Below are 15117 nucleotides of genomic sequence, written 5' to 3'. Positions count from 1 at the left end.
GGGATTTAGTCTAGTACTTTCAGTAATGTTGTACTAATATGTTGCCCTAGCACCTGTACTCTGTCTGTCAGGCATGGCATCGTATATTGATGCTCATTAAAAAGCTCCTAATACAAAAGGGCGATGGAGTGAATCCATATTTTTTTTTTCTTTCCACAGATTATTATAATTTATTTGGCACAAGTTGCCATGGCTGTGACTTTCCTATTGAAGCTGGAGATAAGTTCCTTCAAGCGCTGGGCCACACTTGGCATGATACCTGTTTTGTCTGTGCAGTAAGTAAAGCATAACTACGAACTCATGGTCTTTGCAATTTATTAAGATAACCTTGCGTCTGCACGTCCGTCCCGCCGACCAAACCTTGCTTCCTCTGGTCGTTCCTTTCATCACACCTTTTTTTGGGCAACCTTTGTGCACTGTTAAAATTCCTATGTCTGTATTTAGAATGCAAATTTCCTTTTGTAAGCTGGTTAACTGGTAGCTTTCCCAACAATCGTTCAAATTGCTTCTGAAAAAAATATTCTCTGCTTTGTGTACAAGTTACATACTGGGTGCAGCGGTTATATTTTCTATAATTTTTAGAAAATGTATTAAGCTGAGTAAGAGAGAGTGAAATTTTGCTTACACCTGCAAGACATGACATTTACTAAAATCCATAAGATAAGAGGCTAATCTAGAGAAAGGTAGACAGACCATGTCTTCCCTCATTCTATTTTGATTTTTTTTTAAGTTACGTTGAATTTTGAAGCAAAGTACCTTGAAGAACAGAGACAGGAAAGGTTGTGAGGAGGGAAGCATATTGGCCTCTGGCCTTTAACTACCTGCTCTTGAGTGGGAGTGAGGGAGCGCATAGGCTGTTAAGAGTGAGGAGTGTAAGGACAGAGCAAGGGCATAGGTGAGAGTGATAGCAGTGAGGAAGAGAAGGGCTTCATAGATGGGAGTAAAGGTAGAGGACTCGATAGGAACAAGGCAGTGGAGGAAGCATGAGTGATTAGGAAAGAGAATTAAGCAGAAGCCACTAAGGGTCATATTTCCCAAATGCAGGCTGTAGATACTGCACCTCTCTGTTGTATCGCATCAGGCCACCGACCTATAAATGAAGAAAAAGGCCAGAATGCAAGAGGGAAAGAAGAACAGACATTTAGGAGCGGTCTTGCTCTCTGACACAACAGATGAAATGTCCTGGCCATAACTGCTCTGTCTTCACTGGCGGGAGTGTTTCATTAGTTTGGCCAGTTTGCATAGGCTATTTTCTTCATGGGTGTCGGCATAGAAAGTTATAACAGAGAAAATTGGCCGTAAGTGCGCATAAACATCAGATTCCAAATAAAGATGTGTTATTCTTTGCTTAATTGAGAGCTAAAGAGGCTATGGATTAGAAATAATTGGAAATGCAATTATTTACATAAAATACATTCATACCTTCAGTTGACACAGAATAGAAGTATACATTATGCAGACTATGGATAAATACAACATTTATAAAAATGTTTCGTAACATTGCCCTTAGATTTTCAGAATGGGGCTAAATCTTGTCCCGGTGCATTGGATTCTCATCTTAGAGTCAGAAAGGCCCGAGTTCAAGCCTCCATTCAGAGACTAGAGCACATCATTTATGCTGACTTTGCAGTGCAGGTCTGAGGGAGTGCTGCACTGACGGAGGTGTCATTAGTTCAGACGAGATGTTAAACTGAGTCCCTCTCTGCCCTTTCAGGTAGCAAAAGATCCAAAGGTACTACAGGTCAAATCTCCTTTATCCATACATCCAAAAACCAAATGCTTTTTTGAACGGCTGTGCAGTTAATTTGTATGTTAATAAAGCAATGTAATATATTACAGGTGTAATAAGTGTTAACAGGTAAAAAGTAGGGTCTGCGAGAGTTGGCAAATGGAAAAACAGCCTTACATTTGTAGACTATAGCTAGCCTAGGCTTAGGCTATTGTAATGTAAGTAACCCTAGGCCTACTGTATATGCGGTAGATCCAAAAACCAAAAAAAACGTGAATACCAAAACACAATCGGTACCAAGGGTTTCAGATAAAGAATACTCGACCTGTACCCAAAGAGAAGAGGCATTCCCCTGGCGTCCTGGGGCCAATATTTATCCCTCAACCAACACTTAAAACCAGGGATTTCATTACGGTTTGTGGGATCTTGCAGTGCACTAATTGGCTGCCACGTTTCCGACAGTGATTACGCTTCAGAAGTTCTTTGTTGGCTATGAAACACTTTGGGACATCCTGAGGTATATAAATGCAAGTTGGTTCTTTCCTCTCTTTTGCCTTCTCACTTTTCTTTCTGCCTTTCATTCCGCCTACATATTAACCGCCCCTCCTTAAAAAGGGGCCTGGACTTAGTTTTAATTTATTAGAAACACTTATTTGTTTAACGTGGCCCAAGATTTATTTTCTTTGCCACATCCTCTGGAATCCAAGTTTTGTAACCGTTTCTATGCTGAGGGAAAGTTGGCCATTTGAAGTACTTTGAGTCACTGTTGTGTTTGGAGGATTGTCACACTGCACAAGTTATCCAAAGATAAATATTTAGTTTTCTTGTCAGAAAGTGTTAGTGTTTTAGTTTAACAAACTTCACGTGTTCTTATGTCGTTGAAAATGATAGCAATTAATCAAATTACTGCAAAGGCAATGGAAGTGAAGTTATGAGCGAATACTAGTGATGACTGTCTACATACTGAACAAATTTTCATTTATTGACATGATCTGGCTGAAACTTTTAACATTTTTCCTATTTGCGTGTTAAAATCGGCCTCGACTTTTCAGACAAATGGACATTTTCGTATCATTAATTAATTTTTGTTCGTTTTTTTTTCCCCAGGTGTGTTGTGCAAATTTGGAAGGCCAAACCTTCTTCTCCAAGAAGGACAAACTACTGTGCAAGAAGCATGCTCATACAGTAAATATCTAAAGCTCACTGATGAGATGCAAGAAAGAGGAGGATTGAAGAGAACATATAGAAGAGATGAAAAGCAAATGAATAATTTTCTTTTTTTTTGTTGTTGCTGTGAAAGGCATCCGAACAATAACTTAGTCATTGGGGTTTGAAGGGGAAAGGAACGTGCTGGGAGGTGTTTGAATCTGTTTTGGTTTTCGACTCTACTTAGATCTTTAACACAAAATACTTGGGTGGTTGGTGGCCAGTGTTGTGAAGTTATCGTATTTCACCTGCTTAAGAACTGCGTTCAGATACCTATCTTAAATCTTTTATTGACCTGTTGTGTAAAAATTTGTTTAGAAACACAAGGTGGCCCTCAAACACAGATGACACCTTTTTAATTCAAAATTTGCATCAATAATCCCTGTTTGCTCTAAAAGCTCCATGTGATGATGTAGAAATTCAGGTAAACCTATCATACTAAATGTCTAACAACACTTAACTTTTCCAAGTATAGTATCAGCCTAATTTGTACAAAATCGCACTGAGTAAATTGTCTATTTTGAATTCGTGCCCTTGGTTGGTTCAGAATTGACCTGGTCCCTTTTTCGTTACATTGAGTAGCATTTGCACATTTGAGGTCCTTATGACCATCAATTTCTTTTGGAAGAAATGAATTTATTAATACATGAATCATTGGTTATGGCCTTGTGAACAAGTTTGATGGAATTTGACTGAAGTCTATGAAGGGAAATAGTGTTTTATTTACACAAAAGGTGATGGATGAGCTAATCTTGATCTCTGTTGGAATATGCATAACTTAAAAGAAAAAAATGAATCAAGGGAAAACAAGTGTCCCAGCACTTCTAGGGTTTTACAGGATAGTGAGGTCCTTCTTGTGAAGCATCTTTAACAACTGCTAAATGGCCAGATTAAATGGTACCCTGTTATGCAAATCATGATTGATTGGGAATAATGCAACCACCAAACTCTTTGGGGATCCTAGAATTGTTGTCCATTTTTACTCAACCATAAACTGGAAGAATGTGGTGTGAGATCTAATGCCACAAATTAACTGGTAATTATTTTTCTGGATCTACTGGGCTTTGTTTAAAGTTAGTGTAGTGCGTCTTAAACGTACATCTCCTCTTCTGAGGCGTAGAGGTAACTGGGGACCACCGAAGTGGTATTCTGCTGATAATCTGAATTTTGAGAGCTGGAAGTCTTTTGGGTGAGAGGGAACTTCTTGCCAATTATTGCATGCTGTCGTGCTTATTAAGTATGGGGGGGGAAGGAAGGATTCCAGATTTGAAAGTGGGCCTGTGTGCAATCTCTTGCTGTTTGTCATGACATAGACACTTGGGCTATGTATCCAACCATGAGGTCAAACCGGATCAGGTACTTCTTTACCTCTGTAGAAACCAGGAGTTACCTCGAATTGAACTTCTTTCTTTAGAGAAAAGCAAAAATCTCTCAAGTTCACCTCCGAGATATGCTGCAATCCATGGTATGAACAGGAGAGCTTATTTGTTACTGGATAATGGAACTTAATTTAAAACTACCTAACTCCTGTTACGTTCTTCATTTTGTCTGGAACTATTGGAGTGAGGAGGTTTATATTGTATCGTGAGATGGCCGAGTGTGTGTGGATAATGTTTTCATCCTCCCCTCCACCTCCCTCCCTCCCCCCCCTCCCAAATACAGTATTGATTGAGGCACCTGTTGTCAAGGGAGGGGAGGGGGGTGGAGGGGTGCGGTGGGGGGGGTGTGATTTGACTGGTACAATCGGCCATCTATTTCCGTGGATTTTCTTTTTGGTTAAATGTGCTGAGTATCTGTTTAAGCAATGGGCAGCTGAACTCTTTTTTTTGGTTTGTATCCTGAAGTGAAGCTAAACTGCCCTGTTGTGCATAGGCACTGCAGGCTGCTGTGCACAGGAACGAGTGTGGCAGTACTGGCTTCGGGAGTGGGGGAGGAGTTTTCAAATGCTTTCCTTTGACTCTCAGCCAACATTCGGCTTCATATTGGGTTGACGAAGCTATAAAAGGGGGTTGCGATGTTGTCGTGTCCGGCACACTTAAGTGCAAACAGCCACCAGTGTTTCAGGTCTATGAAAATTGTTCGAGCTGAGACCACTTGGCTGTGGATGAAGAACATTTCCCCTTGTCAGAATGTTTCACATTTTCCCTCCGCAGTTGAAACGTTTGCTGCTCTTGCTTTGCTCGTGTAATAGGGCAATGCATAGACTTGGGCGTGAGGCAAAGAGCGACACCTGCGCGTGTTCGTTTATTCAATGTGGAAGCCATCTTTCTAATGCTGATATGTTTTGTGCTTTATGCAAATGTGCAATTTACATGGTCGGCTATTGAATTCCAACTATCGATGCTGGTTACACAAGCAAAGTTGCATGACGTTGCTATTTTTTTTTGTATATGATCCAGGCTTGTGGCGTATTTTAATTTTTAACACAGGGTATACAGATTAAATATTCTTCAGATGTCTCGCAGGTTAATGCAGCGATTTTGTAAAATCAGGGAAGGGGAACAGCTCCAATACAATTCGTTTACTCGGGGTAAAAAGGCAAATTAGCCAGGAAATTCCCTTTTTATTCCAGTGTGACTTCTTCTACTCAGTGGGATGGCACGCTTTGGATCTTGTCTGCTGTATATGGGTGGTTTGATTAGAATGTACAACTAGGTAATGGGATAACCAAGTAGCCCTGTTGCCCAGAGAAAGAGCTTAGTTTAAAACTACCTAACTCTTGTTACGTTATTCAGTTTGTCTGGAACTATTAGGGTGAGGGGGCTTATATTGTATCTTAAGATGGACAAGTGCGAGGGGGGCCAGGGGTGGGGGCCAGGGGTGGGGGGGTGCAGCAGTCACTGGCTAAGGCCTTAACACTTAGCAACACAAGATGCTTATCAAATGTCATAATATTTCTCTGTCATCTCAAGATATACAGTAACAATAATGTGCCACAATAATGCCTAAAAATGTTGCTAATGCCTGAACTTTGAGATCATTGTTTCTTAAGATGAACTGAAATTCTCAATAGTGTACTGAGCATTTGAGGAGGTAATTGTCACCCAGGCGCATTTAAAAAAATTGAAACGTGTTTTGTTAAATGCCTTGACATATGGCTGCAGGCATTGAAACTAACAGAAGTGGGCTGGCTCTGGATGTGCACACTGAGGTTAGACTGAATGAATGAAAGAATGTGTCAATGTGTGTGTTTGTACCATTTCCCTTCAATGATACTATACCACCTCTATAAACCAGAGGGGAACAAAGAGTATACGCCAGGAGTGAATCGCTTGAGAGGAAGAAGAAGGTATTGATGAAAAATTCATGATTTGATTAAAAAGAACAAGGTTTGTGCTAGTTTTTCTCTCAGTGCATTTTAGAATAAGAAACAAATTGGATCATCCTGTGCCCAAGGTACATACTTTCCCTCATTAATCTAAATGCCTTGCCACGATGGAGGAGGATCCAGAGTTGTATTAAAAAGGAAGATGTGATGGTGGCCACTGTGAAGTGGAGATTTTGACGTGTGGGTTAAGTTCCTCACTTCTTCCTCCCCAGACATTTGTTACATAGCCCATAACAGATGTTACAGGAGCAATAAGCTCACTTGCAGTTGGTTCATTTTGGTCTGCTCTCTGCATCACAGCCTCCCTGCAAACTGATTGGGGTTTGTACGGTATCCAGTGCACTTATAGAAAATGGTTAACTTTTTGTACTAAACCTCAGTCACCTGTTTGAGTGGTACGCTTCATTGTGCAGTTAGACTGTGTTGACCTTTGTTAGCAAACAAATTGAAGCCTTTTTAACATGACTCAAAACAGCATGTTAAGGACATTCTCCCTCTCGCCACTCTCGAGCAGCTTGTATTAAATATTTTTGAAGTATTTAAGAAGCACTTCAGATAGTCAAACTACCTGAGTCTGCGCAACTTCCAAATATATTCAGAATTGATTTTAAAAAGGCTTTAAGATGTTGAGAACTGAAAAGTAAAATCACTAAAACAACATAAGGAAACCTACCTGGATTTAAAACGTTTTGAGTTGTATGAGGGTTCTGCTTTTATATTTATGCATGCCTCTTTTATAAATACATACAGTGAGAATACTTTTGAACTGAAATGCTTGATTGCCAATGTGCTTCCATTCAATCAGTAGCTCGACTGTAACAAAAGTAGAATAACATGGTTTGCTTTCTTATATATACATATTAATAAATTTTTATCTCACTATCTTTAAAAGGAGTTCTTTGATTTGCTCTTTTTATTTGTGCCAATATAACGCTCTGCTTTAGATGCAAAGGTCAGGATAAAGAGGCTGAAACTCATTTCAATGAGGGATCGAGTAGAGTGGGCCCTAATCTCTGACACTCCGAAGAATGACTGGTGATTTCAGTGAAACGTATAAAATTTTTCAACCGTTTTGACAGCGTAAACGCTGAGGCTGTTTCCCCTGGCTAGGGAATTTGGAATACTGGGTCACGGTCTCAGAATAAGGGGTCGAACTTTTAAAACTGAGATGAAGAGAAACTTCTTCAGTCAGAGGGCTGTGAATCTTTGAAATTCTCTACCCCAGAGGACTGTGGACGCCCCAGTCATTGAGTGCATTCAAGATAGTGCCCAAGAATCTAATGATCTCTAAGAGAATCAAGGGATATGGGGATGGGTTGCGATGTAGTAGTTGATGGAGATCAGCCATGATCTTATTGAATAGTGTAGCAAGCTCAAGACCCCATATTGCCTATTCCTCCTGATTATTATGTCTCTGTGCCCTCCACCGCTCCAACCCCACACCCCCCCAAACCTCCATCTCCTCCTCATTATGTTGTCCAGAATTTCTGGAACTTTAGTGGATGGGTGCATCTGGGCCTACCACTAAAGTAAGGAAAATCGGCTGCCTGCAACCACAGTCTGACATTCATTTTAATACAAGAAGATTTATCAAAAAGGTAACACTACATTCAATATATGCGTACTGTCATGTTGCAGCAATTATGCACTGCTGTTGCCTGTAGCTACCCCTACCAGGAGATCTGCTGTCACGGTATGTCACGCTCAACTGTCTTGCGCCATCCTCACACATCCACTGTAGCTCATCTGCAACTGCTCTGTGTGTCCGTCATCTGACTACACTGAAGATTTCTCTGTGGCTTTCAGCTCTGATTAAATGGCTGAAATACTGACATTTTCATTTCTGGGTGTCACTTTTTAGAGTTCTTTTTGCTCTTGTAATTCCAAGTACCTCCTCCTCATTTGTCTCATTATGCCACATGCATTCTTGGTCCTCCAATTGGTGACTTTATTGATTCAGTGTTGCACCATTTGCAGTGAACAGCCAAGTTTCTCAACAGTAGGAAGTACACCCAGCAATGGGAAGACAGAAATTTCCTCCAATTAAGTGTTGGGAGGACTGAAGCTCTTGTTTGCAGTCCCCATCATCCCCATGGAAATGGAACTCTGGTGACCCCTACTGATAAAACAACTGTTCTCTTGGCAGATTCCATTCCCATTCACCAACCACACCACCCCCCACTCCCCACCACCAATGTTTGAGGCTGAACCAGACCAGACTGTTTGTGAACTTCTCTTTGTACACAAACCTGATCTGAGCTTCTGACCTCCTACCCTCTCCATTATTAAGACCATCCGCTTCCACCTCTGAAACATTGTCCTGTTTCCATCCCTTCCTTTGTTCACCTGATCCTGGAGACCCTCATTCAACCTTTTGTTATCTTCAGATTCGACTATTCCAATATTCCTGAATGCTGACTGGACCTCACTTTTGTATATTCTCATTCAGAGGATGTGGGTGTTGTTGAAAATGCTGGCTTTTATTGTCCATTCCTAATTGCCCTGGAGAAAAGTGGTGGTGAGTCACCTTCTTGATCTGCTCCAGTCCATATGGTGTAGGTACACCCACAGTGCAATGAAGGAGAGTGCTCCAGGATTTCGACTCAGCAACAATGAAGAAATGGGGTTATACAACCAAGTCAGGAAGGTGTCTGACCTGAAAATTGTGTTGCTCCTATGCACCTGCTGCTCTTTCCACTTTTTGATGAGTTTGGGAGGTGCTGTCAAAGAAGCCTTGATAGTTACAATTCTAATGAGGACTTGCAGTCTTACAGCATTGTGCTTCCTGCCTTTACACTCTTAACGCACTGATGGCTACTCCAATGCTCTCCTGGTGTGATATCTCTTAACTACTGCCAAACGATGTCTCTGACCCTGAAAGCTTAATTTTACATACACAGGCCAGAATTTTTACCTCGTCGGGTAGGCTTGGTGGGGGGGTGGGGTGGGCGGGAGCGGTCAGGAAACTGACCACCGCCCGCGATCGGGGCCAGACCGCGATTTCACGCTGAGAAGCCAATTAAGGCAATTCCCGTGCATGCCCGCCAACAATTAAAAGGCCTATTAAGCCATTCACAATCTAGTTGAATTAAATTTTTCGCGGCCGTCCAACCTGACGATTACAATTTACGAAATATTGCGTGGGCGTGCAATGATGTCGGGATGTTTGCCCGACGTCTTCGTGTGTCATTTTGCGCTCATTCAGGTCAGGCGCGTACCTGCCCGACGAACAGCAAGTTCTGCCCCTGGATCTGGAATGAAATTATTGGTGGAGATTTTTCAGAACATTAAAATTTTGAAATTCTTAACCTGCCTCTCATCCCCCCTCTCAATTTTATCTGTCTTTCCCTGTCTTTATTTTACTTCCTGTACCCGATTTTACATGGAATATTACATTCAAATATTTACTCCCTGGCTTAAACATTACATGGCTAAGTGAGGATTCTTTAATTTGATTGTTTGAAGAGCCACAGTATAGCTTGCCTTGCTCACTCACGTTGCAGATCCCCTGTGGAGGGTGTTGTGCTGTGGTATGGCTGTCTGAAAACCCTAATTGTTACTCAATGGCCCATGAAAAGTCTGTAGGCAGCTGTAAATGCAATTAACAGCGGGCTCCATTCCTTTGGTCTGGATTTTGTGCTTGGTGGCAATCTGTTCAGAACAGATTTTATTGCACTGAGCTGAACAGCTAAGTACGTACGAATTAGGACCAGGAGTAGGCCACTCGGCCCCTCGAGCCTGCTCCGCCATTCAATAACATCATGGCTGATCTGCATGTAACCTCAGCCTTGCATTGCTGCCTACCTTTCACTCCCTTGTTAATCAAGGATCTAACTAGCTCTGCCTTACAGGTATTCAAAGACCCTGCTTCCACTGCCTTTTGAAGAAGAGAGCTCCAAAGACACTCAACCCTCAGAAAAAAAATTCTCCTCATCTGTCTTAAAATGAGTGACTCCTTATTTTTAAACAGTGTCCCTTAGTTCTAGATTCTCCCACAAGAGGAAACATCCTCTCCACATCCACCCTGTCAAGACCCCTCAGGATCTTAAAGGTTTCAATTAAGTCACCTCTTACTCTTCTAAATTCAGTAGATACAAGTCTAACCTGTCCAACCTTTCCTCATAGGACAACCTGCCCATTCCTATTATTTCGAGATGCGTGCATTGAATTCAGAAGTAATAAGTCCACCAAGACATTTAGAGAGTTTTTTAAAAAACTAAACTAAAATATTTATTAACAAAAGAAAAGATGTCAAGCAAATGCATAAGAAGTTAGAAAGACAGGCCAGCACAGTTAGCACCTTTAGGGGCTGGATGCAGCAGACTCATGTAGACAAGGCTGGAGGTTTTAGCCTTAGGCTGTTTTCACAAGCTTCTGCTAGATGTCACAGGGCCTCTCCCCATAGCTTTTCATTCTCCTTTTTACACATTTTTCTCTCTTTAAACTGTAACTTCCTTTGTTCCATATGTCTTCTAAAATGCACTTTCCCATAATATGAAACATTTCATGGTGCTAATATTGTCAGTAACCTTTGGGGAAAAATAAACACACTACTTGGCCTAGCTTAGCAGGATATTTACACTAGCCAGCTATCTCTGAAATTCAAACTGCCCCGATTTATCTAAAAATACAAATTCTCCTCACCTTACATTCTGAGACTTCAGCTATGTTTACGTATTTAGCATTTCAAATCTATGTCATCCTGTAGCCATGTCTTTGTAATGGCTATCAGATCGTACTTATTTGTTTCTATTTGTGCTATCGGTTCATCTGTTTTGTTTTGAATGCAACGTGTGTTTAGATATTATCTAGATATTAACGTTATTGTTTTTGTGGCATCTAGCCTTATCTGATGATTTATTCTTAGAATTGCGCTCTCTGTCCCGTCCTGTCAGTCTGTTTATCATTTCCCATATTAATACCTGTCTCTCTTGCCTTGGCTCTATTCTTTGGTTTACCACATCTTCCCAAATTTGATCCCTTGCCCCCACTATTCAGTTTAAAACTCTCTCTACTTTCCTGGTTATTTCCTGGTTAGGTGGTTTGCGAGGACACCAGCACCAGCACGGTTCAGGTGTAGGCCGTCCCAACAGTACAGATCCCACTTTCCCCAATACTGGTGCCAGTGCCCCACAAATCAGAACCCACTTCTACCACACACATTCATTTCTCTAATCTTATTTGTCCTATGCCAATTTGCACATGGCTTAAGTAATAATCCAGAAATTATTACCTTTGAGGTTCTGCTTCTTAATTTGGTGCCTAGCTCGTCATACTGACTATGCAGAGCCTCCTTCTCTGTCCTGCCTATGTTGTTAGTACCTACATGGACTACGTCCACTGGAATCCGCCCCCCATCCACTGCAAGTTTGTCTCCAGCCCTGAGCAGACGTGTTTGCCCTGGATCACAATGTTATCCAGGAACTCCCACATGCTGCAGCCGTGCCACATCAACTGTCCTGCCATCCTTAATATGTTCGAAATGATTACTTAATTAATGCTGCTTCCTTACATATTTGATTAACTTTACCACCATATTGTGTACTATTTTAAACCTTAGGGTAGAATAGAACTTACCCACTTACCAAATGCTCACCAAACAGCTAGCTGTAATAGAGCAGGAACCAATTTCTATGGGGTGAGAAAGATAGAAAGAGGAAACAAACAACTCCCCCTCACCCACCCTTCACTCAAGACCCCCTCCCCCTTCACTCAACCCCCCCTCCCCTCCCCTTTCACTGCTTCCCCCCCCCCCCCCGCCCCCCCCCAGCTGTCTTCTCTGGGAAGAGTGTTCTGCACTCAGTTCCTGTTGAAAATAACAAGAGTGACATCACAAGACAGCGCGAGAGAGCGGCGGAGAGATCAGAACCAGCGCGAGTGCAGGGAAGCTTCAAAAAGTGACGTCAGCACAAAGGTGAGAGCTGATTGGTGAGTAGTGGGTAAGTGTTTTAGGGGTTTCTTTTCAACTAGAGGCATGGCAGGGCAGCTCAGTCCCATGTTATGTACCACCTGCAACATGTGGGAAGTCCTAGACGCTCCTTGTGCTCTGCCCGACCACGTGTGCAGGAAGTGCCACCAGCTGCAGCTACTGGAGCTCCGGGTTTTGGAGCTTGAGCTGCACCCACGAGGCTGAGTTTCGTGGATAGCACGTTTTTAGATGTGGTCACCCCTCAGCTTACGGAAGTGCAGACAGAGAATGGGTGACTGTCAGTCAGAAGAAAGGTGTCAGGCAGGTAGTCAGGAATTCCCCAGGGTGCATCCCGCTCGAGAACCGTTTTTCTGTTGGAAAACGGTGAGAGTGACGGTTCCTCTGGGGAGTGCAGCCACGCTCATGGCACTGTGAGAGGCTCAGCTGCACAGGAGGGGAGGAAAAAGAGGGGAAGAGCAACAGTGGTAGGAGACTTAATAGTAAGGGGAACAGACAGGCATTTCTGCAGCCATAGACATGACTCCAGGATGGTATGTTGCCTCCCTGGTGCCAGGGTCAAGGATGTCACTGAATGGCTGCAGGGCATTCTAAAGGAGGAGAGCAAACAGACAGAGATCGTGGTGCATATTGGTACCAACGACATGGGTAGAAAGAGGGATGAGGTCCTGCAAACAATTTAGGGAGCTAGGAAGCAGATTAAAAAACAGGACCTCAAAGGTAGTAATCTCTGGATTACTTCCGGTGCCACGCGCTAGTGAGTATAGAAATTGGAGGTTAGTCCAGATGAATTCATGGCAGGGGAGATGGTGCTGGAGGGAGGGCTTTAGATTTCTGGGACATTGGGACTGTTTCTGGGGGCGGTGGGACCTCTACAAGGCAGACGGGTTGCACCTGAACCAGAATGGGACCAACATCCTTGCGGGGAGGTTTGCTAGTGCTGCTGGGGAGGGCTTAAACTAACTTGGCAGGGGGATGGGATCCTGAGAGGAGGTTCAAGGGGAGATGCACAGCCAAAATTAGAAGAGAGTAAGTGAGTCTGGAAGGCATAGAAATTATAGACCAGTTAAAGCACAAGGGAGTTTGGCAAGGTTGGATGGTATTTATTTTAATGCAAGGAGTCTGACAATAGGGTTCTAAATGACTACTTTGTGTCAGTCTTCACAAGTGAGAGGGATGACGTGGGTATGGAAATCAGGCAGAAGGACTGTGATATAATTAAAGAAATTAGCATACAAAGGGAGGAGGTCCTAAGTGGTCTGGAAGGCTTAAAAGTAGATGAATTTCTAGGCTCAGATGAAATGTATCCCAGGCTGTTGAGAGAGGCAAGGGAGGAGATAGCAGGGGCGCTGGCAATAATTTTCAATACCCCTCTGACCACAGGAGAGGTGCCAGAGGACTGGAGGACAGCCAATGTACCGTTATTCAAAAAGGGAGGAAGGGATAAACCAGGGAGTTACAGGCCAGTCAGTCTAACCGCAGTGGTGGGGAAATTATTGGAAGCAATTCCGAGGGACAATTAATCTACACATGGAGAGGCAGGGATTAATCAAGGAGAGTCAGCATATTTTTGTTAAGGGCAGGTCTGACCAATTTGATTGAATTTTTCAAAGATGTAACCAGGTGTGTAGATGAGGGCAATGCATTTGATGTAGTCTACTTGGACTTCAGCAAGGCTTTTGATAAGGTCCCACATGAGGGGACTGGTAACGAAGGTAAGAGCCCATGGGATGCAAGGCAATTTGGCAAATTAGACCAGAATTGGCTGAGTGGCAGGAAGCAGAGGGTGATGGTCGAGGGGTGTTTTGTGACTGGATGCCTGTGTCCAGTGGGGTTCCACAGGGTTCGGTGTTGGGTCCCTTGCTGTTTGTGGTGTATATAAACGATTTAGACTTGAATGTAGGAGGGTTGATCACTAAATTTGTGGATGACACGAAAATTGGTGGGGTGGTAAATAGTGAGGAGGATAGCCTTAGATTACAAGAGGATATAGACAGGCTGGTCAGATGGGCTGATCAGTGGCAAATGGAATTTAATCTGGATAAGTGTGAGGTGATGCACTTGGGCAGGACAAACAAGGCACGGGAATACTCGATGAATGGTAGGACCCTGGGAAGTACGGAGGATCGGAGGGATCTTGGTGTACATGTCCACCGGTCCCTTAAGGTAGCGGGACAGGTAGATAAGGTGGTTAAGAAGGCATATGGGATACTTGCCTTTATTAGCCGAGGCATAGAATGTGAAAGCAGGGAGGTTATGCTGAAACTGTATAAAACACTGGTTAGGCCACAGCTAGAGTATTGTGTGCAGTTCTGATATCTGCAATATAGGAAGGATGTGATTGCACTAGAGAGAGAGCAGAGGAGATTTACCAGGAGGTTGCCTGGGCTGGAGAGTTTTATTTATGAGGAGAGATTGGATAGACTGGGGTTATTTTCCCTGGAGCAGAGGAGATTGAGGGGGGACATGATTGAGGTGTATAAAATTATGAGGAGCATAGATAGGGTAGACAGGAAGGAACTTTTCCCCTTGGTGGAGGGATCAATAACCAGGGGGCATAGATTTAAGGTAAGGGGCAGGAGGTTTAGAGGGGATGTGAGGAAGAATTTTTTCACCCAGAGGGTGGTGGGAATCTGGAACTCACTGCCTGAAAGGGTGATAGAGGCAGAAACCCTCATAACATTTAAGAAGTATTTGGATGTGCACTTGCGATGCCATGGCATACAAGGCTATGGGCCTAGTGCTGGAAAATGGGATTAGAATAGTTAGGTACTTGTTTGACCAGCGCAGACTCGATGGGCCGAAGGGCCTTTTTTTGTGCTGTAGACCTCTGACTCTTCCTTCCTCCCTCCCCCACAACACCACTGAACTCTTCCTCTCCCACCATTGAACTCTTCCTTCCACCCCCCCCAACTGAACTCTTCCTCC

General features: G+C 43.1%; 1 protein-coding gene across 1 annotated transcript in view; it reads left to right on the top strand.

Moving 5' to 3' along the window:
- LOC144676225 (uncharacterized) overlaps positions 1–3308 on the top strand; it is a 65025-nt gene extending 61717 nt beyond the window's left edge. The window contains exons 14-15 of the mRNA XM_078536715.1: positions 160–275; positions 2837–3308. Coding sequence (XP_078392841.1) covers positions 160–275; positions 2837–2926 — 206 coding nt within the window. The 3' untranslated portion in view covers positions 2927–3308. The remainder of the gene's footprint in view (positions 1–159; positions 276–2836) is intronic.
- Positions 3309–15117: the final 11809 nt, after the last annotated feature.

This window comes from Cetorhinus maximus, unplaced genomic scaffold (assembly GCF_964194155.1).
Source record: "Cetorhinus maximus unplaced genomic scaffold, sCetMax3.hap1.1 HAP1_SCAFFOLD_1442, whole genome shotgun sequence".
Taxonomy (NCBI): domain Eukaryota; kingdom Metazoa; phylum Chordata; class Chondrichthyes; order Lamniformes; family Cetorhinidae; genus Cetorhinus; species Cetorhinus maximus.
This window is presented reverse-complemented; position numbering and strand designations above follow the sequence as displayed.